The 27909-nt window shown below is 41.3% G+C and overlaps 1 protein-coding gene across 1 annotated transcript in view; it reads right to left on the minus strand.

Moving 5' to 3' along the window:
* The window catches only part of CSMD3 (CUB and Sushi multiple domains 3), a 2596150-nt gene that overhangs the window by 2409385 nt on the left and 158856 nt on the right, over positions 1-27909 (minus strand). Inside the window, exon 3 of the mRNA XM_086918068.1 lies at positions 12903-13015. Coding sequence (XP_086774194.1) covers positions 12903-13015 — 113 coding nt within the window. The remainder of the gene's footprint in view (positions 1-12902; positions 13016-27909) is intronic.

Genomic DNA, 27909 nt, shown 5'->3' on the forward strand with positions numbered 1-27909 from the left:
GCGCTGCAGGTCCACGGGTAGCATTTCGTTTACAGGCCCTGGCTATCTGGTACTCCACCCTACAAGGGTCTTACAAGTAAATGAAATATACCAGACGGGTAGAAGGCAATTGAACCTTGTTTTAGGGGAGTGAGTGCAATCACGTCCAATTGGTGCAAAAGACATCTACGGCTAGATGTGCAATATATAGGTCTGTTTAACATAACACTTTAGCACTGGTTAGCAATGGTAAAGTGCACAAAGTCCTATGGCCAACAACAATTACATCAACAAAATGGAGGATGAGAGGCAAAAATATGGGGGAAGACCACCCTGAAACTGACAGGTCTAACATTAGATTGTCACATTTTACATCCTTTGATGTCAGCCTGGCCTTGACTTGCACTGAGGCCTGACACCCGACAGTATAGGATGCCATGGAAGCAAAATGGCAGACAATGTTAGCAAACTACAAAAGTAACTCCATAGTGCTTCGATGATCCATTTGGACCGAAATGCTACTGTAATTCCAATACAGCTTCCTTTGCAGCAATAATGAAACTTGACTCCGATAACCAACAGAGGAGATATATAGGTATGTCTATATATCCACGAAGATAAATGTCACCAAATAAAGCATGTAATTTAGAACACTGGAATAATACACACACAGTCACGCATTTATTATTGCAGTGCAAATGTCAAATTTGAGTTCATTACCACAGTTCAGCAAAATTGACATTTGATAATCACTGTTTACAACCTCACAGATTGCATGTAAAAATACATTACACAGCAAAACAACCGTACTAATGGTCGCTTAGCCTTTTCATTGTGATTTTACTGTAAAGCACAAATTTAAACCTTTGAATCATAGGTTCAGTTAATTACATTTTACTAAAACAAATGCACATGACAAAATGCAATGGCATAAACTATATAAGCAGTTGTGCCGAGTATATTAAAGATTTCCTTTACTATTGAGGAGGGAGGGGAAGGACATCACTCGTTGCTTAGCCTTTCAGGAATCATGGCTCCTTCAAAAATGTAACAATGGTGATAAATAGTGTTTTAGACTCTGAGCATAAGTACATGTGTGTGTGTGTGTGTGTACATGTGTGAGATATATTTATTTCATTTTTTTAAACTTTCATTGGAGTTTGCCTAGTTGATACCATCATAAAATATAGGCTGGCTTGACTATTTTACTGCTGCTTCTTAGGGCACCCAGAGTTGTTTTTTCATAGATTACAGCGAGTTCACAGTTTGGGGGCACACCTTCTACTGATATCGAAGAGATAGAATCTATCAACTCCCATATAGCAGCACTATGTTGTTTCCAGAACTTCACTGTATAGCAGATGTCCTTGAGAATGAAAGATGTCGCAGAATGGATGAAGCACAGTCGTCTGAAGCTCAACTCGGACAAGACGGAGGTCCTCATCCTCGGACAATCCCCTTCCGCTGGGACGACTCCTGGTGGCCCACGATGCTGGGCATCGCACCGACACCCACAAACCAAGCACGCAACCTAGGATTCATCCTGGACTCCTCCCTCACGATGACCAAGCAAGTCAACGCAGTCTCGTCCTCATGCTTCAACACCCTACGCATGCTCCGAAAGATCTTCCGGTGGATCCACATCGAAATCAGAAAGACGGTCACCCAGTCCCTTGTCACCAGCCGACTGGACTATGGGAACGCCCTATACCCCGGAACCACAGCCAAACTTCAGAAATGGCTCCAGCGTATACAGAACGCCTCCGCACGACTCATCCTCGACATCCCCCACCACAACCACATATCCGCCCACCTGAGAAACCTGCACTGGCTCCCCGTCAGCAAGAGGATCACGTTCAGGCTGCTCACCCACGCACACAAAGCGCTCCACAACATGGGCCCTGAATACCTCAACAACCGCCTCTTGTTCTACACCCCCACCCGCCAGCTCCGATCCACCAGCCTCGCCCTCACCACCGTCCCATGGATTTGCAGAGCCACCACCGGAGGAAGATTTTTCTCCTACCTGGCAGTCAAGACATGGAACTCCCTCCCCGCACACCTACGACTGACCCAGGACCATCTCACCTTCAGGAGACACCTCAAGACCTGGTTATTTGAGGGGTAGTGGCACCCCCCCTCCCTTCAGCGCCTTGATACCCTCACGGGTGAGTAGCGCGCTCTACAAATGTATTGATTGATTGATTGAAGTTTAGGACGGTTCTGAAAACCTGGCTCTAGCCACATAAATTCTTGTGTCTACATGTTTTCTTTTTTGTATTTCTAAAGCACAACTAAGACCTCAGCTATAGTGATCTAAAAAGCAAAAAATACAATTACCAACCATGAATGAGTTCAAGAATTTCGATGTCAATTTCTTCTCTATGACAGATAAAATGCCTATTTGGCCAAAATAAATGCTTTGCAAGTTGAAAAAGGTGGAGGTTGGGCCTACATATAAAACCGAAAAAGATTTGTCAAAATTATTCTCCTAGAGGGTTATTCCTATGAAATGACAGCCAGTAAATAGGACAGGCATTGTTTTGGGAACGAAGTAAACACATGATACAAACTTCAGTGGTAAAAAAGGGTTTATCTAAATCACTAACCCAGACATTTTTTACAGCAGGAAAATAAGAATCAATACTAAAGAAGGCACATTAAACATTTAGGAGCATGGATATGTACCAATGAACAGCACTGCCTGAACACATACAATATAATACTGTATAACTCATCAGACTACACCCAAGAGTGTACAACCAAGGTTACATTTTTCATGTGCTTCAAAACTGAGCTTAAATTCAAAGACACATTTCCAGTGAATATACTTTGGAACAGTAAATTAATGCTTAGTGATATCAATTGTATTTGTGTTTGTTGCCTTATGGCTCAATATCACTTGGGATCATTCTTGACGAACCACCTTTGTATGCCAGGCCGTGAGCCTCATATTTCTGCTATCTTACTTGAATATTGTATTGTATTGTATTGTACACTTGTATAGCGCAAGCTGTCACCCAATATGCATTGTTAAAGCATGTTAGTTGGTTGTGCTTTGCATGGAGTAGTGCATTATTGCTCCCATTATGGTGTCGGTCATTGTACAAGATAAATAGACTTCATCTTATAGTAGCAATGAATACTTGCTATTGCTATATATACATGTCCTTCTTTATTCATATGTATAATGTGATTGTTCGTTGCGAGTGCAAACAGGACTCGACGTGAGTCACAATGTGAACGGAAAGGCAAAGCTAGACACTAATTGGAGTTTACAGTGTTTGATTATACGAATCCGAAGGTCATCTTCCTTCAATATCTGCTCAATTGTGTCTCCATCTATGACAAATGTGATAACAGTGTCATAGCAAACACAGCGCCGCAAAGTCTATTGTGATGCAGCAGACAAAGGAAAAGGATTTCTAAGGGAGTATACCACTCATTACTAGGACCGGGCGAAATGTACATTGTACTGTCTTAATTTGAGGACTTTTGTGTCGCGAAACAATTCCTAAAATTACAACACAACGCATAATTACGTGTCATTTGCAGCGAAACCTTAGTGGCAGCACTTGGGAGTAACGCATATGGCCAGAATGCAAGTGCCCGATGCACCCACTCTTGTTTTTCACTGTATTGTTTACTTTCAAGTGCATTTTACCTCAATATTTATATGAGGATACAGTTCGCGCTGAAAGTAAATGGCATATATGTATTTTGCTTAATTATGTGTAATTTTCGCTAATTTTGCATAATTATGGAAAAGCAAAATACACGAATTTCATACACCACTACTCATTACTTGCCTTGCTTTCATATTCACCTATGTATCACTATATAAAATGTTGTCCTCGTGTGCAGGTAAACACAGGATATGAAAATCAAGTGTTGGTATTATCTCCACAGCATATCCAGGAGACCCAGTTTGTGGGTACTGACAATTGGAGTGGTGCATTTTTAATACCTACTACCATGACGATTGGAATTATAATGGAGATACTGGCTACTGGCCAATACATTGCAGAGGACATCATCTGTTCTGTTTTAGGATTTGCTCACTGGTTGTAAATATATGTGAAACTAGATATTTGCCTTCGCATACAGCGGTGGATTTTCGTATGCCATGCAAAGACAGAGTGATTGCTAAACTGGCTGGGCCTATTCTTAAGGGATGGCTTCATTTTGATTGATGAGAAGGTCTCTTCAATGCAAACATGTTTTGAATGTGATTTACTTGAAGCTTTCTTTAGGGTGCTTGGGCAGGTCTTGGTATTACTCAGACCACGTACGAGCTGGCATTACTCAGCCAAAGAACGAGTCATGAGTGTTGATGCCCAGACTTTTTTAGATGTGTCTTGCACAGTTTTGGTAGCCCCTAGATAACTCTTTGTTGGGGTGGCCTTCTACATCGGAATATTGCTTCTGGGCTGTATGACAAGCTGTTGCAAATGTGCCTTTTTGAGGGTCTCCCCCAAACGTTTTGCCTTCCTCCTCCACTTTTTTTAACTTATTTTTGCTGGTATTAGGACTATGCACACTTTACCGCTTCAAAACAGTGGTAAAGTGCGTGTGCTCTCTCCCCTAAACATGATAATATTGGTTCATCCCCAATTGGAATATTTCATTTACTTACAAGTCCTTAATAAAGTGCACTACATGTGCCCAGGGACTGTAAATCAAATGCTACTAGTGGGCCTGTAACACTGGTTGTGCCATCCACCTAAGTAGCCCTCTAAACATAGCTCAGGCCTGCCATTGCAGAGCCTGTGCGTGCCATTTTAAACTGCCACTTCGACTTGGCAAAATAAACATTTTACCTGTCCCAAACCTTCCTTTTTAATGCATGTAAGACACCCCAAAAGTGGCCTTGGACAGGATGCCATACATTTAAAAAGTAAGACTTGTTCCTTTAAGTTTGGGGAGAGGAGTTGGCCTAACGGCGAGGGCGGTCGACTTCGAATCTGGGGAACAGGGTTTGAGTCTCTGCAATGACGCTGAATATCCTGGGATTCTGGGCAAATCACTTAATCTCCCGGTGCCTAAGAAAAATGAATGTGTCCTCATGTAACGCAACTGGTGCTATGTAAAGCGTTTTAATACCCAATACCGAGTCAAGTTTGCGCTATATGAAACTCGGTAAAAGTAAATAAATAAATAAAAAGTTTTACATGTCCTGGTAGTTAAAAACTCTTGAATTCCTTTTTCACTACAACAAGGCCTATATCTCTCAAAAGATTAAAAGTGGGATTAAAGTATTATATTATGAGTGTAATTTCCAAATGGGAAGATATGACTGATTCAAGTTTGGTGTCTTTGGAATCCTAATTTAAAATCCTCACTTATGGTGGAGTCAGGTTTTAAATTATAATTCTGCAAATGCCACTTTTAGAAAGTTGGCATTTGCTTGCTTTACCATTTGGTGCCTGTTGCCTGGTTCTGATCACATGAGTGGTTTTAGTTGGCCTTTGTGTATTTCTCCTAAATAACCACAAACAATGGGAGTTTAGGTGTGTCTCAATTGGCCATCCCTCGCAGGATGGGAAGGACGAGCCGGGAACAGCCCCTCTTACACCTGAATAAGCCGATTCCTGTCCACAGACAAAAGGGCTGCTTACCCCCTGTAGTGAGTCTAGAGCCACAGCAGGAAGGGAGCACATCTGTGCACTTCAAATGCCTGTCTTTAAAGTCTCCCCCACTTCAAAGGCCCAACTAGGTATAAGTACTGAACCTCTGACACCACCACATTCCACACTTCTGGACCTGTGAAGTCTCTGCCAGGAAGAACTGCTGTGCTGCTGAAGGTACTGCCACTGTGCGGGTCTGCTGCTTTGCTGCATTTCTGCCTTGTTTTGCTGTACGGCTGCCTACTGTCCTCTTGCCTAGGTGAGGGGACTGGACCTGCATCACTTGAACACAGAGTAACTCAAAAGGCTAGCTGACTGGCCTCTTGATCTGTAGTCTTAGGGACATGAAAGACTTCCAACGCACCTGCTTCTGTGACTAGACTCTGCCATCTGCGAGGCTACCCAACCAAGTGGTGCTACCAAAGTCCGTGTTCCTTGGAAGTGGGCCTAAGGTATAACTACAGTGGAACCGATGCATCCTCTGCTGAGCTACACCTACTTGAGCAGAACTGACGCATCTCCGCCGCTGAGCAGAACCCACGCATTGATACTGCTGTGTGGATTGGCCACTCGAAAAGGACTCGCATCACCGCTGCGTCCGCATCTTGGAACCAACACATCGCCTGTGCAACCACCACTGCTTGATGCTTTTCCCAGCACTAGCTCTTCTCATCTCCTGTCGATGGCAGGCTCGACGACGCCACAGAACGACTACATTGCAGCTTCACCGCTCTTCGGATCCGACACATCATCTCCACTGTGCCTTGCATCCTCGACATCTGCCTTTTGTATTGCAAGTTCAGTCGATGGAATCCTCGATGCTTCAGGACCTTGCACCGCAGCCTCATCACATCTTGGAATCAACGCATTGCCTCTGCTGCATGACTCATCTTTGACGCTGATCCATGCAAATGCTCTGCAACCAGGATTTAAGGTACATTGGTTCAACTATTTTGTGTGGGGCCTTCACTGTTTTACTGTTTGAAGTAATGTACACATATTTTACACATTACCTCTAAAGCTGAGCCTGACTGCTCTGTGCCAAGCTACCTGAGGGTGAGCATAGGTTAATTTAGGACTTGTCTGTCTTCCTTTTACCCTGACTAGGATTGTGGATATTACTTGACCAGGGCTTATACCCCAGTAAACCAGTAACCCAATTTCTAACACATGCTCTTCAGGAAATGATGGAAAATTGAGTCTTTCAAACGTTCATTTACTGTTCGTATCAACGGATCAGGGATGTAGTTGAAAATGTCTCAATGGCAACCTACTTTACTTTAACGTCACATGTCTGTGAGCTATTTTAAAAACTGTAAAATATAAATAATAACTGAACAAAGTGACTATAATGAGGAAACAGCTCTCTACGCAGTTTTGAAATAGAAAAACTGAATTTGGGAAGTTTTCAGCCCATTGAGTTGATTCATTAAAGTGGGTTCTGGGCAGCATCTGCATTTCACTTGTTTTTGCACAATGGCTACTGCTGGCATCAACAGTTGTATGGATTTGTTAATTGGGAAGTCTCCCGAATAGTCTTATATGCTTATTGACCTGTAGCTGGAAGTTTCAATTTATAGGAATTAAGGATTTCTCCAAATCCATACCTGTATATAAATCATGCACCTAGTTATACTTCTTGAGAGTATATTTAATTATGTCATGGAATCCTCTTTGCTACTGTGTCTCTTTGTGCTCACATCCACTGATGGAACTGGTTCTTCGGGTGCGCAGTCCTCAATCATTTTTCATGGTTTTGCTTTTTTTTTTATTTTTGTTACTTTTGTATTTTTTCACAATGAGTCTGGTAAATTCACTGCATATTATAATATTGTTTGCTGCTCTACCATGTGAGTACTCAGTCTTGCAGCTGTTAATTATTGTCCACACTTGTAGGTGTGCGTACCCAAGCAAGGATATGTGTCAATGGGTAATATTAATTTTTTTTCAAATTATACTGCAGCTTGATCACTGGGGGCATACTTTATATGTAGCTTTTGGAACTCAATGTCACTGTGTTTTTGAATGTTCATTACGTTGTCCTTACCATATTTATTTGACATTCCATTCCATGCTGATAATATATGTTTGTCTCTTGATGAGCATCTCTTTCAAGAGATGCAGTGGCATGTTATTTGTTAGAGAATTTCGATGGTTGTGGGTATATATTTGTCTCACCTTCATCTGGGTTTTGTTCTATTTCAACATCTTCGCTCACGCTATGCTTGGACATAGGTCTACATGTCTGCAGGATAACAAAAGAGAGTGATTTCACTCTGGCAGCCATTAGCTAAAGTTTATCAACACAGCTTCTGTATAAGCCTGCACACTATTACCTGTCCTTGTTAATCAGCAGCTTGAAGCTTAACCTGGTGAAAGATTTTCCCACATCTGGCAGCTATTTACACTGTCTGTGTGATGCTCAGTTTTTCTTCTCTTTTTTTTATTAGGAGGTATTTTTACTTTTCTTTTTATATGCAGTTAACTTTTATTGTTGTTTTCGAATTGAACTAGGATTTACTTTAAATCCCCTTCAAACATTTGTTTCCAGGGTTACCGGGGGCATATTATCAGGGGGGTTTATCTCCGCTTTTTTGGCTTTAAAAGCCAAGAAAGCGGAGATAAAATTATCTCCCTATTACCTAGCTGTCGCTAACACCAGTTAGCGACAGCTAGTAGGAGATAGCGACCATCTTGGGCCCCGCTTTGCATGTCAGTGATATTTATCACTAATGACATGCAAAGTGGGCGTGCCAAGATGTTAGAGACTTGAAACAGTCGCTAACATTGCTATCTCCTATTATCAACTTTTGGAGATATTCGTGCTAAGCGCGAATAACTCCAATAGCTAACACCTGCCCCTGAGCAGTCCTTAGCCATGTTATCCAATGGTAGGTGGATAACATGGCTAAGAGCATTAGCTCGGTAATGCATGAATATCGCTGACTTTTTAGCAATATTCTATCTCTATCTATCTAAGCATTTGTATAGCGCACTACTCACCCGGAGGGTCGCAAGGCGCTAGGGGAGGGGGGGTCCGCTACTGCTCGAACAGCCAGGTCTTGAGCTGCTTCCTGAAGGCGAGGTGATCCTGGGTCAGGCGGAGGTGGGTCGGGAGGGAGTTCCAGGTCTTGGCAGCGAGGTAGGAGAAGGACCTTCCCCCTGTGGTGGCTCTTTGGATGCGGGGAACGGCGGCGAGGGCGTGGCCGGTCGATCGAAGCTGGCGTTTGGGAGCGTAGAAGTTGAGGCGGCTGTTGAGGTATCCTGGGCCTTGGTTGTGCAGGGCTTTGTGTGCATGGGTGAGGAGACGGAAGGTGATTCTCTTGTTGACCGGGAGCCAGTGCAGGTCTCTCAGGTGTCCGGAGATGTGGTTGCGACAGGGGATGACCCGGATGAGTCGTGCTGAGGCGTTCTGGATTCGCTGGAGTCTCTTCTGGAGTTTGGTGGTGGTTCCGGCGTAGAGGGAGTTGCCGTAGTCCAGACGGCTGGTGACGAGGGCCTGGGTGGCCGTCTTCCTGGTCTCGGTGGGGATCCACCGGAAGATCTTGCGTAGCATGCGTAGGATGTTGAAGCATGACGAGGAGACGGCGTTGACTTGTCTGGTCATGGAGAGGGAGGAGTCCAGGATGAAGCCCAGGTTGCGTGCGTGGTCTGTTGGTTTGGGTGCGCTGCCTGGGGCGGGGGGCCACCAGGAGTCGTCCCAGGCGGAGGGTGAGGATCCCAGGATGAGGACATCCGTCTTGTCCGAGTATTCATGCATTTTGGCCGATTTAAATCGCTTAGGAGATAAACCTTGATAATAGCAAGGTTCCTAAGCGATAAAAATCGCTGCAGCTCGGCGATAAAAATATCGCCGCTAAACCAACATAGCGATAATTATCACTAGTTGTTGGTAATATGCCCTTAAGTGTTTTTAAAAACCAAAGGTGTATACTGCGCAACAATAAATTCTGTTACTTTGAATTTATAAATACAAACATTGATGCGTTTTTTTGTTATTTTGAAAGAACATCAATCACGTCATAACAACCAAGCCCATTAATAAAACTCCCTGACACGTTGAAGCCCGAGAGAGCTTTTAATTACAACTTTGTAAAGAAAATATGCGCACTCCATACAATGTTTTCATTGAAAGATTCGGGCTATTAAAAAAGGACGGACAGGTACACTTGCATACACATTTGTTATTTTGTCAGGCATCGAAAAGTTGCTGTAGCGTAATGGCATTTTATCTTAAACGACTTCGCTTGAACACATTGCTGCAAAGACAATGTAAATAGGAGAGAAACCAATTATTGTACCATACTGACAGTGTCAAAGGAATGGAAACAATCACGTCGAAATTTCGATGACAAAATCTCAGCAAAATATTCCTTTGAATTAAACACATGAAATCTACTTGCAGTAGTAAGAGAAAATACATGTCGGAATGCACGTGGCTGACGTATACTTTCCCAGAAGAGCATTTTATGTAAGGAAATAGGGGGCATATTACCAACAACTAGCGATAATTTTTGTCTCTAACTTGTTTAGAGACAAACATTATCGCCGCACATCGGCGATTTTTATCGCAGATAAACCTTGCTATTAGCAAGGAAAATCGCAAATGCGATAAAAAATGGCCGCAATGCATGAATATCGCTGAAAAGTCAGCGATATTCATGCATTATCGAGCAAATGCTCTTAGCCATGTTATCCACCTCCCATTGGATAACATGGCTAAGAACTGCTCAGGGCAGGTGTTAGCTTTTGGAGATATTCGCGCTTAGCACGAATATCTCCAAAAGTTGGTAATAGGAGATAGCGATGTTAGCGACTGTTTTCAGTCGCTAACATCTTGGCACGCCCACTTTGCATGTCATTAGTGATAAATATCACTGACATGCAAAGCGGGGCCCAAGATGGTCGCTATCTCCATTTAGCTGTCACTAACTGGTGTTAGCGACAGCTTGGTAATAGGGAGATAATTTTATCTCCGGTTTTGTAGATTATGGAACTGATCATAACCAAGTAGCTGAAATGAGGCTATCAGTGAGTGGACAGCTCTACCGTAATTCTTTCAGTAAAACCTTATTGCACACTTGAAAAATAAATCAGCAAGCAGTGAGCTTCTAGTTTTTTTTTATTATCTCAACAATTATTTGTAAGGTCATCCAGGGAAATGTTAATACATTCTGACGAACTGAAGATTTAGGTCGGAATGTGAACAGTCCCAAAGTTTTATTGGTGTTTGAAAGTGTAAAAGATGAATACAGTGTGGTTAATTGGCTTGCCTTTTTGGTCAGTCAAAAACATATTCATCGGGTCAGAAATGTGGTAAGATCTTCAATATTTATTTGTAATTAACATCCTTTGCAAAATATGCAGAAAAAACATCCTGTATTTTAAAACAAGCATGTCTTTTTACGGCTATCTAAACAAATGTAAGTATTGTGTTCACAATTATAGTGTTCCTGATGTACAGCTGAGATACGCATTTTGATTTTTTTAATACACCGGATTGTTCTGTTTCACAGAAATAAGGGATTAAACAAGAATCTTTGGAACAATAATCACTGCCTTGATCTGTAGGGTACCTATGTAGGCAGGCAGATATTTTTGCAATAATAAATGTACAGTGTGGCATAGTAACTCCACACCCTCAGAAGTGCTTAATTTGTAAAAAAAATAAAAGTGCCAGGAAACTTGTCTGGAGGTCACTTCATCTTGCACCGCCCAATACCTCTGCAAGTGCTGCCAATGATGGTACCAACATGAATACTAACCAGCACACTTTTACAAGTGTGACTATTCTAGGTGCCCAAACAATAAGAATGTCTTGGGTGGCAGTTATTAGTCATTTATAATCTATATTGAATTAATGAACAACTGTTGTTGTGCTCATTTCTAAATTATACCGACAGTGCCGTCAAGTGACAGATTGTTATAAGTGCCGGTGGTGAAAATGAAGTGCTGTGCCGAGCATCAGAAACACCTGCTTAAATTAAACACTGGCCTTCAATGATCACATATAGTGGCGGCCTAGACAGGGAAATGACACAGAGACAATTGTGTAGGGGAGGGAGGTTTGGGAACAAAGGTATGTTAAGGGCAAATATATGCAGTGGCCAAATCTGCTATATAAAGTCAAAGAGAATAAAAGCCAATTTTGTATCATAGACAGACATAAATTAAATAATGGATATTAAGTATATTTATATAAAATGCTTATACTTTTATTGACAGTCCCTTGATATTTTGTTTCCAGAGCATCAGTTATTCAGTTGAAGTCATCATGCACTGATTTGCATCTTATATTAGCTCGCCATGTTATTGTGAATTGAGTGCAATAAACCAACATATTGGAAAGTGGGGTGCAAGGTTTTAAGGTAGGGGACACCAATGAAAGTAAATAAGATATGTAACTGAATGAATTCAGTAAAAGGAGGACATTGAAAACTCCAGGTATTTGTTCTTGTGAACGTAATTGTAGCAAATGAATTTCACCCTTCTAATACTCCTAGATTGTTCACGTTTTACTACCTGATTCTAGACCTTAACTGTTAAATAAGTAGCACTAACTGAGTTTCACATTAAATTCTGTGCAGGAGGACTTAGAGTGCTTATTGCCAGTGTCTGCCTTTTAAGATAAGGCTTCTGCACAGGCAGGGTAAGAGGCTCTGGGCCTCATACATGACAATACACAAGTGTGTAGACCTGTGTAGGCTGTTAGTGTGAAAACACAAACTATCTCAGTCTGGTATCTGTGCACATCTAGCATTTTGCAGAATGGACCATTCAGGGACTGATGTTGACCTGGTGTAGGCTTGTTAAAGTAAGAGGGCATTCATAGTGTACATCTGTAATGATTACTGAAAAGCCTGTATTCTTTACTGATTTGCACATACATTGTGGGCAAAATCCACTCCACAGTATCAATTCTAAGTAATTTATTTGACCACAAATGCATAAGTCACTTTGGCACTTGGAGAATTGTCTAAATTGCTTTGCTAAACTCATAATTAGATTACAGACTGGCCAAGGAAAATTGCTGACTCGCGGTCTCCCCACCCATCAGGCTAATTGACAGTGATTGGCAGGATTTTACACCATGTTCTATTCCTGGTCTATTGTATCAATAATTGTTACATTAAAATTGAGATCTATATTTTTTTAACAGTAGACAAGAATGCAATTAGGTAAAACCAAAACATGTTTACATTTGTTAACTAGAGCAAAGTGTACATTTTATAAAATGTTATAACACCGTTTGGTTTCAGTACTGTCTCTCCTAAATATAAGTTATAACAAACTTACCTTCATAATAGACTTTAAAGCCATGAGCGCTTACTGCAAAGTCGCTAGTCAAACGCAACGAAAAAACTGATCCTGTACTCGTTACTGGTGCAGGAATGTGAAATCCTGTTAACCTAAAACAAAAATTAAAAAAGACATTTGTTACTTATTTATTACAGATAAATACATTCATCTTAATATATCCAATATTGTTTCCTAAGGATAAACAAATAGTATTTATTAGTTGTTAAGTTATCTTCTATTCATATTATCAGGGTTTTTTAAATCAACTAAAGTTTGAATGCATTTAGCCCTCCACACACTGAAATCCTGATTCATAAAAGAGCTATTTGTATAATCAGAAATTTTCTCCCTAGGTTTACTCTTAAAGTTTGGCATACATTTCTGACTTTCTTTCAATACCTTTCTTAAATAATTTCACGAATAGTGTTAAAAGCATTTTGAGTCATGGATTTCTATTGGTACACAAATGCACAAGAATTTCCTTATGTGGAAACTCAGTGAGAACATCTTTTCATGTTTGAAATATAGCACTCGGTATTTGCACGCCCTCCTTTTGTAAGAAAACAGTTTTACGCTTTTGAGAAGTCCTTTTAACAAATCAATATTTCAGAGAGTATCGCTTCACCCTTGTCACCTTTAAAATGGATTTACTGATTCCTCAAAAAAGAGAAATACTCAACTGTTTTCAAGGTGGAAACTGGTTGCAAATTACTTTTGAATTTAGGAAAACATGTATCTCTATGGATGTTTCCAAGGACTGGGCAACATTGTAATTGCATTTGAATACTTTGGGTACATTTGCATCACATTTTTGATGAAGAAATACTGACATTTAAGTGATTACTCAAGTTCACGTAATTATGAGTAATTTGATACAAAAGTACTGCTGCAGAAGTACAACAACAATGAACTTAGCAAGCACGATTGGCAGCTGGCTGCTGCTGTTCATGTTCTCTAGCATTTAGTAAAATTTTCTTGGGGGGAAAATACATCCTCTGGTCCATTTTGGACACAAGGGTGCCATTGCGCTAAGAAAAATAGTGCTAAATGCTTGGTTATGCACCTTGCACAATTCTGGGTAATCTCTCATAATTTTGCTGCAATTTCACATAATTATAATACAGCAAATTACGTCAGTTACACACACCATCTTGTGGTCAACTTCATTTGAAGGTGGTCCATCCTCATGTGCTAACAACCCACCACTCTCAACATAGTTATCCATATTTATATTTATTCTTTGCAGACACAATTTTAGTCCTAGCTAAATCCATTTACATGAGCAATACTGTTTTTACCGCATACATTTTGACTTTTGAAACTTTATGTCACACTTAAGAATACAACTATTTTGTGAATTGGGACTTATGGGATCTGTAGCCTTAATGATTGACTTCAGACTTTGCAGAATATTTACTTCCATTCTGCATATTTGACTAGGAACAGTGATACCACTTTAAGGGCCTCTCGGGATATATAAGAAATAAAGGAGCAATACAGCACTGTCACATACAACAATGAACTTACAGTCTTTAAGCCTTCGTGTAGCAAATTTTAACTTTACATTGTTGCTATATAATTTTGTATTGGTATGTTCCAGTTTTGAATAAGACTGGAATAAACATTTGCACTAACCATCTGGTGAAAATGAACAGTCAGTTCACATTTATATATTTCTCATTGTACAAATTACCTAGCCTGGGTAAAAAGAACTTATAACTAATGCAACATTTCCCACAGGTGCAATATAAGTCAGCCAGCCCCAAGAGCCAATCCAATTAGGGAAGTACCAACATTATCTATGGTATTGTAAAATTGAGTTGAATGGAGGTATTAAGAGATAAAAGTCCTAAAGAATAGATGAAAAGCAGTGGCAAACCCAAGAATTCTGGCACTGGCTGCCAGCCTTTTGTCTACGTTCATGTTTGTTTTGTCATTGATTTTGTAAAGGTTTATTGCTGGATAAGGTCTGGCAAATATGAAAAAAGATCTTAAAAGTGAAAACTATTTTCTGTGTCAATGTGCAGCTTGTGAAAGACCAGAATGTTATTACTGACAGTGAAGTTCGCCAGTGGCAGAAGAGGGCTGACCAACTGCACCATGCTATATGCCGTAGTGGGTGGAGGAAAAATGTGAATGCCCCAACAGCAGATCAATGAATCAGGAAAGCTGGATGAATGCCCCTATAAGTAAGACACATGAAGATGAAATCCCCATAACAAAATGAAAATTATTCTCTGCTGTAATAGTCTGTGGGTGATCTTACATTTTATGTATTAAATTAAATATTAGATTTTAAAATGTCTTATATGATATTAAGAATTTACAACATAAGGTGCTAATCAACTTGATCCCCAGTATTAGGTAGGGTAAATGCTACAGTAATACATAAAATAATAATAATACAAATAATTTTTATTTCAAGACATTTTGCACATGTAATTTTATATAGACAAATATTAGTGCTTATGATTACAAAGTGGTTAATTACTGTGGATCTGTACTAGAGGAGTTGTCTAGTATTAGTCCAGTTTTTTAAAAACTGTTCTTAGCCAATTTGCAGTGAAATCATTATATCTTTTAGATTTATTATTTTTATTTGTATTATTTATTATTTATTATTTTAACTCACAGGTCTTTTACATGTTATTGTGAAGGATAGTAACATTATTGTATATGTTTGTGGAATTGATTGAGATTCCTTTTTTTAATGAAAATAGAAGAAATATATTTCTATTGTTTTTACAAAAAGCATAAACCTCAATCTCAGATCCACAGTAATTAACCACTTTTTTATCATACGCACTAATATTTGTCTATAAGACGTTTCTTATAAATATATATATATATATATATATATATATATATATATATATGTTTATATATATATATATATATATATATAAATATATATATATATATATGTATATATATATATATATGTATATATATATATATATATATATATATATATATATATATATATATATATATATATATATATATATATATATATATATATATATATATATATATATATATATATATATATATATATATATATATATTCACTGAAAAAACCATAGGTTTCACACCAGTTATAGTTAGGAATTAGCATTTAAAAAATCTATTAAATTCACTGAAAAAACATAGGTTTCACACCAGTTATAGTTAGCTGGAAATTTTACTGACATAAAACCATTGAAAATCCACGTTATAGTTAGTTGGACTCACTATAACTTGCGGGTGTAATGCACTGCTGATGACGTCACATATTACATCACTCATGACATGGTCATTGACATCACTCATGACATCACTGATGACACCATCCTTATGACAGAGTGACAGACCTTCTTTCACTATAAAGTAACCCTTGAAACATATATTCATGCCCAGCATGCAATTACAAGCTGGAAAGTGAGCTACATGTGGTTTTCTTTTGTAGAGCGTACAGTAAAATCAGGAGCTACTGGCTGGTCCCATACCTAAAGAACTTGGGTTTCCGAACCTATGCCCCAGCGTATAGAGTACTAAAAACAGACTTATCACCTACAACTGTCTTTGCCATGGCGAAATTTCTGACGGCAATGTGGAGAGCACGCGCAAGAATTATAAAAGACTCCAATATGTCATCTTCTACTAACTTTTAAGCTTAAATCATACACCTTTTTTAGACTCCAATTACGGCTTTTTAAAAAACCTGTAAAACAGAAATCATTTTAATGTTTTATAGCATGTCTATGTGTTTATCTTTTATGATCTGAAATGATCGAAATAAAGATTATTTGAAGTTGAAGTTGATATATTCAAAAATAGAAACTAACATTTTCCAAAAAAGTGGTGATACGCATACCAGTTACAACAACCAATTCAGTAATACCACCATCTATATACACATCCACTCATTCACCAACAGTTCTACATAGTCACTCATACATATATTCACTCATCATATGTAGTGAAACACCTATACATCCTGTTACACACCGACAGTCATTCAAAAGTTGCTCACACACATACTCACACATGCAAATAAACTATTGAACATCCATTTCTTTGCATATACAGCTATACACACACTACCACCTTACTTCTAAGGAAACTTACACATACTTACTCTCTTAAACAATCACTTATCGAAACACATACTTATTTAAACAGGAACTCTTACAATCTCTCACTCTCACATATACTCACTTATATACATCAGTACTCACATATACTAGATTAAAACATATGTAGTTACTGATAAAGACACTAGTGAGACAGTCATTCACTCACTAACACACACATATACACACTCATCCATCCATACAGTCCTGCACATATGCCGTCTTCCAAACACATACAAACAGTGGGTCAGTCATTGATGCATGCATAAGTAACACCCCCACCAAACCATACAGACACTCATACTGATACTAAAAAACATCTAATAACCCATATACACACACATGTAGCTACTCACCAACCCATGCAGCCACTTATACACAAAGTGAAACACTGATACAAACATTTAAATATTTAATCAATATTTGCTAATATATGTATTCACTAAAATACACTTAATAAGCCAGTTAACCAATCAATTAAAAAAAACATCCATTAAGACACTTATTTAAACATTTATTCTTCCATTGACCTTTACATATACATATATAAAACATATTTATTTTTCAGAAAGGCACACATTCACTGGATGGTGTCATCAGTGATGTCATGAGTGATGTCACTGACCATGTCATGAGTGATGTAATATGTGACGTCATCAGCAGTGCATTACATGCGCAAGTTATAGTGAGTCCAACTAACTATAACGTGGAATTTCAATGGTTTTATGTCAGTAAAATTTCCAGCTAACTATAACTGGTGTGAAACCTAAGGTATATATAATTTTAGTAAAATTAAGAAGTCTTGGCTAAGACCAGACCTAAAAACCTATGCTACAGTAGGCATTATACAGGACCACAATGTAATGCTGGACAATGTGCTGACAAATCTGTTGTTAAAATTACAATTTACGGAATTAAAATGGCATACTCAAAAAATTTCTAATCAAGATATTTGAAATGCCTCTCAACCTATTTTACTGTCTCTTCAATACATAATCACTCTGTTATGTTTAATAAATCATCTAAGAGATGGCTAACAATATTATTTGGCACATACTGAGGCACAGGCCACCTGGTATTTGTCTTCTACCTAAGGAAAACTACATTCACAAAACCCATCTTACCTTTCTCTTATAAAAGCTGCATTAGCAACCTGCCCTTTACAAAGAGATAAAGTATCAATAGCAATATCTGACAAAAAAGCAGATATAACCAGTCAGTTGCTGCATAAATGCCAAAGAATAACATTTGCTGATAAGCACATACATTTTTGAAAGTTATGAAAAGATATATTTTAGTTACTAGGCCAGAAACAGAATCTTGTAAGACAGCACCCCCTGCAACCTTACCTGCTTGTTTTGTGACTGCTTTAAAATCACTTGATCTTACGACAGCTGGCTCTAAGTTTATCCCATTTCAATAGGAACACCCCATGGCTGATCATATACTTGGTTATAAATATAATCATTTTCGGATAGGCCCATTTTTTTGATATGGGGACGGTTGGCAGTAATAAAATTAAAGATGAAGGTAAGCAGTTCCTACTGGCTATGCCTTGTCATAGAAATTAACCCAGACAAGTGCATTGTCGTCCTACATAGTGCTCTTTCCTTCTTGTTGATTTTACAGCCTAACAGTAATGTAGCATGAGCACCAGTGGTATTCCTACTCCCCAAACCATAACATGCACATTTATGTTTCATCAATAGGGATGCAGAAAACACCTTCATTCTCTATATTAGTAGTAGGAAATCCTTTCCTTGTACCAGTATTGGGTAAAAAAAGAGAGAGCGAGAAAGCGAGGTGATGTGTAGGTGTAAGAGAGAGAAAGTGAGAGGGAGGGAGAGAAAGAGATAAAGAGAGAGCATAAATCTGCTTTAAAGAGGACAGAGGACTGGAGTGTTTCAAGGCAGAGACCAACCACAAATCACACTCCTTGTAAATAATAAGAGATTTCTTTGTGTTAACAGGAGTAAATCTGAGGTAGCATTCTACAATTGTTGGGGATGCTAGTGAGCAGGCTAACTATAGTTTCTCCAAGAAAACACTATACAACTTAGCAAGTCTATCTGTTCAGAAAAGTTCACTATTACACAAGAGGGTGAACAGATAAATACAAGGGAACAGATAAATTCAAGAGACAGAGAGGCAACTGGAACTGTTATGGGCATGTGGCTGTGAAGATCCGGAATTTAAGTTTCATGATATTTTTCAACTTTTTTAAAGATATGTGGGAAGGACATGAATTAAATTAATCTGTTCAATGTGTGTGGTAAGAGGCCATTAAAATGCAATAAAGTTAGTGACCCCTCTCCATAATCCTTTAGCAGGTCAATAGAAATAGTTTCACCAAGCAAGCTCATCTTCTCTATTCTAAACAACCCTTTTCCCACAGAAACTGCAGCATATTTAACAATAAACTCAGATGTGACTGACCACAGCAACTCAGTGACAGAAGTCAAAGTTGCCACACATTCCTTTTTCAATGTTACTACAGTATGACCCAGCTCCTACCACACAAAGGTACCTTATTATATACCTAATCACTGTGTGCTTTGTGTTACAGTTCCCCATATTGGCAGGTCTACATTTGTTTTAGATGCCTGTCCCCCTTTATCCAAATTCTTCCCAATGTGAGGACTACATCATCCAGAAGATCAAGAGCAGCCCAATTCCTTTAAGAGACATATTCTCCAGTGCTCCAACTCCAGTTGGAGAAGGGATCTTCTAAATATACATGCCTCTTCACAATAAAAGAAGTAGGTGTCATGAAACCCACTGACAGGCAGATGTAGCATTGAATTACAGAGACTAATTTGATGCTTTTTAACTGGCTGCCACCAGGAAAAAGGTGTGAAAGACTGCAGGAGGCTCAGTTGGAATAAATTAATGAAACCACCAGCCCAGAATGGTTACATGCATGTTTACACAAATTACGTGCCAACTTTGAAAAAGTCACTATAGCTATATAGCTGTTAAAACCCAATGTAACAATTGATGCTGATTCTTTATACAACTACCGATGGTTTGTTTATCTATATTTACCTAAAAGTGGTGAAAATGGAGTCCACGTTATTTTGATAAAATGAGTAAGTGAATTATGTTTTAGGTTAAATTTGTCTTTAAAATAAGAACCATGATACTTTTCAGATGTACACACCAAGAAACTGTAGATAATTGTTTAATGCTCAGGTAACCTTGCATTTTAAATGTAATACATGTTTTGCTTTTCCTTTTAAGCACATTTGTTTCGAGTGCTGCCACATTGCTGTGTTCATACTAATGTCACTGCTTATGCTCCAGATGTAAGTTGGAACAACACGTTCTGTAGGCTTACATATAGAGTTTTTTTGACCTGGTGCCCTTGCTCTGGTTTCCCCTGACCTTTTGCTTTCTGACCTCTTGCTTTGCAGACTTAATTTCTGCTGGTTTTAGGATTCCAGGTATGTTACCACTGCTAACCAGTGCTAAAGTGCATATGCTATGTACTCAAAATATGGTAGCATTGGCATATCAACAATTGGCATATTTAATTTATGTATAAATCTCTAGTAAAGTGCACTTTATGTGTACAGGGCCTGTACATTAAATGCTACTAGTGGGCCAGCAGCACTAATTGTGCCACCCACTTCAGGTGCCCTTTAAGCATGTATCAGGCCTGCCACAGCAGAGCCTGTGTCTGCAGGTTTAAGCTATCATTTCGACCTGACAAGTCATCCTATTTGCCAGACCCAAACCTTTCCTCTTCTTAAATACACGTCATCCCTAAAGTAGGCCCTAGCTAGCCCCATGGGCAGTGTGCCATGTATTTAAAAGGTAGGGCATATACCTCTGAGTTTTATCTGGCCTGGAAGTGAAAAACAAATACATTTGTTTTTAACTACTGAAAGGCCTATCTTTCGATTAGGTTAACATTGGGATTGCCGTAAAACATCTTTTAAGTGTAATGTCAAATTGGGAAAAAATAGAGATTTGGATTTTGATGTTTTTGAACACCTAATTTAAAACCACAACTTAGGGTGAAGTCGGTTTTTAAATTATAAGCCCTAAAATGTCACTTTCAGAAATTTGGCATTTTCTTACTTTAAACATTCAGTGCCTATGCCTAATTCTGGACACACATCTGGGCTGGTTCACAGTTGGGATTTGTGCATTCCCTGTAGGCCAGGGGTCTCCAAACTTTTCAGTAATAAGAGGTATTTATGTTCAATGAAAATCATGCTGAGCTACTACTATTGTTTGTGTTCTATAGTGACCACATGACAAGATTACATTAGTGCCCACCTCGTGTAAGATTGTAAGTATTGTTCATGTCATGCATCAGGCACGGTTGCCAGCAGTAATGCAAAAGAGGTTTATCAATTTGGAATGCCTCTACATTGGTAATACATACCAGCCCTAGTCACAATACCCTTTGCCCTAAGGTTATAATACAAGTAATAAAGCCTCATCTGCACTACATGATTTATCACTCAAATTGCATCTTTAAATATACTTTGGAAGCTCAACAATGTATCTCCAAACATCATCTATTTAATCTTCAATACAGCCTTTTCAATTTTAGTATACATATGTTAATTCAATCATGCATTAGTATCTAACTTAGTAGGCTGGTCTTCCCATAGGAGAGCTACTCACAGTTAGCTGGAGAGCTACCAGTAGCTCATGAACTTCTCATTGGAGAAGGCTGCTCTAGACAGTCAATAAAGGGAGCTGGTATGTGGCATTTCCATCCTGATGGCAAATAACCAGGCTGACACTAGCATGAACGCTCTACCTGTCTCCACACAAAGAGCTGCATACCCACCTGTGGAGAGTCTTGAGCTGGGGAAGGAAAGGGCAGGGACTTTGTGATCTTCAAAGGCCTCTTCGAAGTCTCCCCTACTTCAAAGGCACATTTGGGTATAAGTACTGGATCGCTGACACAACAAAATCAAAACACTGCTGGAACTAAGGACATCTGCCAAGAAGAAGAGCTGCTGTGGTGTGGGAGAAGGACTTGACCTGTTATCTACTTCCTTGTGTCATGTGTCTTGATTAAACCCGGGAAGAAATGTTGCCATTTTTACCATGTGCATGTTTCTTAAGATGCCTTCTCTCTCATACAATGACTTTTGACACACATTTGCATGCACGACAATGCAGGATTAGTTTCGGTGAAACTACATTGCTTACAAGTTCCACCTAGTAAGAATATTACCATGACATCGTAGCATCACGTACAAGGTTTCGACACATGTTGTACAAATGTCCCTATTTGTTTTCATTCATAAGATGATGCATATATCAATAGATCATAACAATGTCTGCCTCACTAAGGCCTCAGCTCGAGAATACGCATGCTTTTTGTTACAAATAAACAAGCATTCTCTGGTTTAGGCAGAGGAGCACTTGCTGTCATTGCAAGATCACTACATGCTGAAGCTGCAGCCCAGTTGCTTCCTGATCCACCTCAGAGGAGGAATGTCCAACATGTGACCGAGACGGGGACCTACATTCTTTCCCTTCAGGTAATGGGGGCTGGATCATCCTAGAGGGGATTATTGGCAGAAGACATACATACACACTAGGCATCGAGGTTAGGGAATGCATAGCAAGAATATACTATAATCTATACTACTATTATAAAGAGAGAACTGTGTCCTTTGAGCCAGGTAAACTCGAAAAGTACACCACCAATCAAAACACCCAAGACATCTTTGAAAACCTCAGTGCAAGCAGAAAGACATAGGCTATTAAAAATAAAAAATATAAGTTGTTTAAAAAATGTATAAATAAAAATAAAGTAGTCCCTTGCAAGTAGCGCCGGCCGCGACGTCTGCGTGATGACATCATTTGTGCTCCCAACGCTTCCTGAACACTTCCTGAAATGGCGGCGAAGATCGCGACCTGCTAGGAGGACTGCCGCGGCCCTGCTTGCTGCTGGGCGAAGTGGCGGCCTGTGTGGGTGGGGCGCCTGGATCGGGACCGTCGGCTGAGGTAAGGATCAGGCTCTCCGGGACACGGGCGGGAGGGGGCCGGGCCGGGCCGGGAGGGGGCCGGGCCGGTGGCTCCGGGAAACAGACAATGTCGTGGCGGGCGGGGGCCGGGGCGGGAGTGCACGCAAGCCTCAAATGCTGTCCCCAGCCCCTTTCTGCCCCAGGCAACGCTGGGGCGGGCTACTAGTTATAGATATAGATATTGTTATTTTATGCCTGCATACATACATTGTTTTAGCAAGATGGTGGTACTGTTCATTATGTTCACTGTCCTTTCAATACTAATCACTTTCATCTACTTCTATTGATCATTGCAGCACATATATTCTATACAAGAATCACAGTAGTTCAATAAACGCTCATCTGTGTATTCCTTGTATATTTGTCTGAGAGAAAGAGAGCACAAGTTACTGAGTGAAAGGGTTCTAGATCTGTTACCACGATCCCGGGGGGCGACTCAGCGTTGTCATATTCTGTGGTTGCTAAAAACATTCTGCTTCCTGTCTAGGTTTAGGGGATGCATATGGTGGCACTGTTTGCTAGCTGGCCTCTGGGGTGATATATCCTGTGGGGGTGTACAGAATCAGTGTGATACCATCTCCACGTTTATGTTGCCCAACAAACGTGCAGCTCCTAATGGAAAGTGGGGGACTACACAACACTTAAACCTTTTTTCTCCAAGAGATTGTTGGCTTGCTCCTGCCGCTGAAGCCTCAGGGTCAAAAAGACTTCCAACCAACCTACTCCTGCACCTGGACTCTGCCATCTGTGAGCCCTGCCAAATGGTGCCACTTAAGTTCTGAAACATGGGTATCGGGCCTAGGGTACTCTGCCTACTGTGGGCCTCAATGGAAAAGGCAAAGCAACCTGAAGCCCCGCAAAACTTCTCCGCAGAGCTGCCAGCTTCGCTGGAATTAACGCTGGGTGGCATGAAACCCCACAAAACCTCGCTGCGCAGCAGCCAGTCCAGGAGAACCGATGCAAAACCATGCCAGCCACGCAAAACCTAGTTGCACATCTCCCTGGGACCAGCACAAAGTGAGGCTAAGCCATGCAAAGCCTTTCTGCACAGCTCCCCAGGACTGACGCAAAGCCTCGCAAAGCAATGCTGCCCAGATCGCACACAAGGCTTTAAGGTACTGTGTTTAGTGGACACAAATGAGGCTCTGTAGCTGGCCCACACTCCATTATGGTTAGCCTAAACTTATGATTTTGTCCCTGTCCGACATGACCAGATAACCACAGTTGGTGCTGTGCGCTTTGTTGCGATTTTTTCACTGAAATCTTTAAAATTGCATATTTTGGCTTCCGCTCAAAGTCGCGTGGCGTGGATAGAGGCTGACCTGTTGCTGCTTTCCCTGGGTCGCCTGGACTTTGTTCTCCTGCTGGGGCATTACTGAACATCGGGCGCTGCATCAGAGTGGGACTGCGAGTCCCAGGAGTGCCTGCGGCGTTCCTGGAGCTGCACCTGGGACTCTTCCCACTCCACCCCGCCTCCCGCCCCCAGGGTGTTAAAAGCCATGACTCGCGGCCCCCGCTCCGCGGGAGCGGTTCGAAGTCGCATGGCGTGTATAGAGGCTGACCTGTTGCTGCTTTCCCTGGGTCGCCTGGACTTTGTTCTCTTGCTGGGGCATTACTGAACATCGGGCGCTGCATCAGAGTGGGACTGCGAGTCCCAGGAGTGCATGCGGCGTTCCTGGAGCCGCACCTGAGACTCTTCCCACTCCACCCCGCCTCCCGCCCCCAGGGTGTTAAAAGCCACGACTCGCGGCGACCGCTCCGCGGGAGCCGCTCGAAGTCTCGTGGCGTGGATAGAGGCTGACCTGTTGCAGCTTTACCTGGGTCGCCTGGACTTTGTTCTCCTGCTGGGGCATTACTGAACATCGGGCGCTGCATCAGAGTGGGACTGCGAGTCCCAGGAGTGCCTGCGGCGTTCCTGGAGCCACACCTGGGACTCTTCCACTCCACCCCGCCTCCCGCCCCCAGGGTGCCACGCCCCTTCAACAGCAACATCTGAGAGCCGTGTGACGTGTATCGCGGGACGCGCGGGGGTGAAGACCGGGCCGTTTGAGGCCGTTAGAGACCGGTAGAGACTGGACTGGGCTATACCTCTTGGCCCTAACTTTGTTATAGTAAATCCACCTGTTAGTGAGCTCGCTGAGGATAAGGTGCTATGTCCACGCATGAGTATAGAAGTAGGGCAGCCAAAGGGAAGTTGCAAAATGGGACACTGGATGACTTTATTACCAGGACCAAAACTGCCGTAGATATGGAGAATAATAAAATGCAGCATAGGGTCTCCATTGAACTTGATGCAGCTAGAAGGTTATCCCAGGAGCTGGCCATGGCCAAAAAATCCTCTTTAGGTCACTTTGCCTTTGCCAAAACACCTGACCGCCCAATGGGTCCAGCTCCTATTTTGACGCAGGCAGTTATCCACCAGCCAGCATTCGCATTCCTTCCAGCATCGAAGGTGGGGTCTCCACATGCATCCCCCCATCCTTAGTCCATCATTGGGTGGCGGCTGGGGTTGAGGCTAGGGTTGTGGGGGCCCCTTTGGAGACGGTACCGATTGTTAAGCGTAAGGTAACGAGCGGGAGAATTTCCCTTACCCCCCAAAAGGGTTCCATCCATAAACGAAAGCGTAATAACACTTCTGCCTATTCTAGGAAAAAGGCTAAGGTTGCAAAGGCTCAGTTACCCTCTCAAGCACTATCTCAGGTATCCCACGCACCCCTTCCCATGGGAAATATTTGCCCCCCCAGTATTAGAATCTAGTTCAGCAAAATCGGTGGGCGAATATGATCATAATCTCGTAATAGAAAGTGAGAATGGTGGGGTACCACTCTGCACGATAGAAGGAAAGGATGTGGAATTTTTAACGATTGTGTGGGAAACGCTAAAAAAAATTCTAACCCCGTTGGAAGTTAGGCTTTCGCGAATAGAAACCCAGTTGCTCGAGACAGAAAAAAGCATCCTAAATTTAGTCACCTTGAGCATACCTGATAACAAACTAACTAGTCCACCAGTTACTACTAATACCCCATCAGTACCTGCTGCTATTTCACCAGCAGATCCGGTGGTTAAACCCATTCCGAAACCTCGGCATAAGGTCATTACAAGCACTTCTGTCAACAGGGTAGCGGAGGGTACAAATCAGCTGCCGGCTCAATCTGCACCAGCCCCGAAAGCCATGGCAATCCCAAGGCCTAAAGATCACAACACCTACCATTCCACTTCACAGAGAACAAAACCTACAAAAAATCATTATAGGGGCTATGTTGATCTTCCCCCGGATGTAAGACCGTATGTAGTTGTGTTAACGGGGGTTCCGGAAATTCCATACCAACAGCAGGAAGACTTTGGATCATTAAAAACAAGGTAATCCATTGACTTAATGTAAACAGGCCATTACCCAATCACCTGAGAAGTAAAATTCTTATGGTGCGACGGGTCCCTTGAATAGGCACCTCGCACAAGTCTATTACAGGTGATTGCGTTATTGTTTCTTTCGAAGACCCCAACACTGCTCACCTTATTCATTCATGGAGCAATTATGGAGTAAATTCGCCCATAGCATCTAGACCCCTAACTTATTTTTATCCCCCACGTTCACACTCCAATACGGGGGGAAATTGGAATTGGATTCCGTCGAGAAACTGTGTACAGGGTGGGCTACCCAACTACTGGCAAGATACACATGGTGGGTGGAATGGGGCACCCACTCATAACAGATTTGGGTGCCTTGAGGACGTGGACTGACTTTCCCATAGGGTTACTGACACACCGTCTCTGGCAGACTCACACTGTTCTTTGTCCCACTCTTCACCACGCTCTGCTTCCCCACTATTACAATATCTCCCTGGAGACTGTAATCAAATTACAGGTGAGACCAGGCACTCAGAGGGGGATGTTGTTGAATACTGTGCGGGCGCCACACTAATTGAGCCAACAATTACTTACATAGATACAGTTGGTCAAAACAGCAAGGATAACCCCCTTCCTGAGGTGCCGTATGTAATATGCTCGCTGGCAACAGAGGGATTGTCCTGCCACAAGCATAGCTAGTCCAGGACAAGCAGGTGCACCTTGGTATCTAATGCTATTGATAAAGCGGGGGCTCACGGCGTAGTTTCCATACTTTCTTGAAACGTTGCCGGGTTGGCCAATAAACTAGATTCCCCAGAGTGGGCGGAATTAATTGAAGAACATGACATATGCTTGTTCCAGGAAACGTGGGCCAGGGAAAAACAGTCCTGCACAGGGTACGCTTCTTTTGAGATTGCGGAAAAATGGGGCAGGAAGGGATGACCATCTGGTGGCCTGTTGATTTGGGTAGGTTCCCACCTTGGATGCAGGGCGAGAAACCTTGAAACCAACTCAGCGGACTTTCAGTGCGTTGTTTTGGAGTGGGCATCTGGTGTGAGTGTAGCATTGATAAACGTATACTCAAGAGCGGTTGGGATAACAGGTACTTCAGGGACAATAGAGGATTTAGCTTTGTTCCTCGACTCTGCCACCCTCTGCCCTTCACTCATAGTTGGGGGGACTTTAATATTCAGTATGAGCCCCTCCCGGATCAACTAGAAGGGTTAATTAGTGAAGAGGATGATCTCTGGGAGATACCCACTCTGCCGGGCCCCCCTGTAAAGTCATGGTCACCTCTAGCCACCCAAAAAACATCTTTTACTTTTTCCCACTCACTGAGGGCTTGTAATGGGCGGCTTAAGGGAGACATTCCACCTAAGCACACTTTTAATAGACCAGGGCATGAGTCACGGATAGATTATATCCTGGTTTCAACGAAGGATTGGGCTAAAGTGAGGGACTTCGGGATAGTCACAAGGACTGACAGTGACCACAATGCACTATCATTGAGGTTTGCGGTCCAGGGATTGCCCACTGGTATTG

This window comes from Lissotriton vulgaris, chromosome 4_1 (assembly GCF_964263255.1).
Source record: "Lissotriton vulgaris chromosome 4_1, aLisVul1.2, whole genome shotgun sequence".
Lineage (NCBI taxonomy): Eukaryota > Metazoa > Chordata > Amphibia > Caudata > Salamandridae > Lissotriton > Lissotriton vulgaris.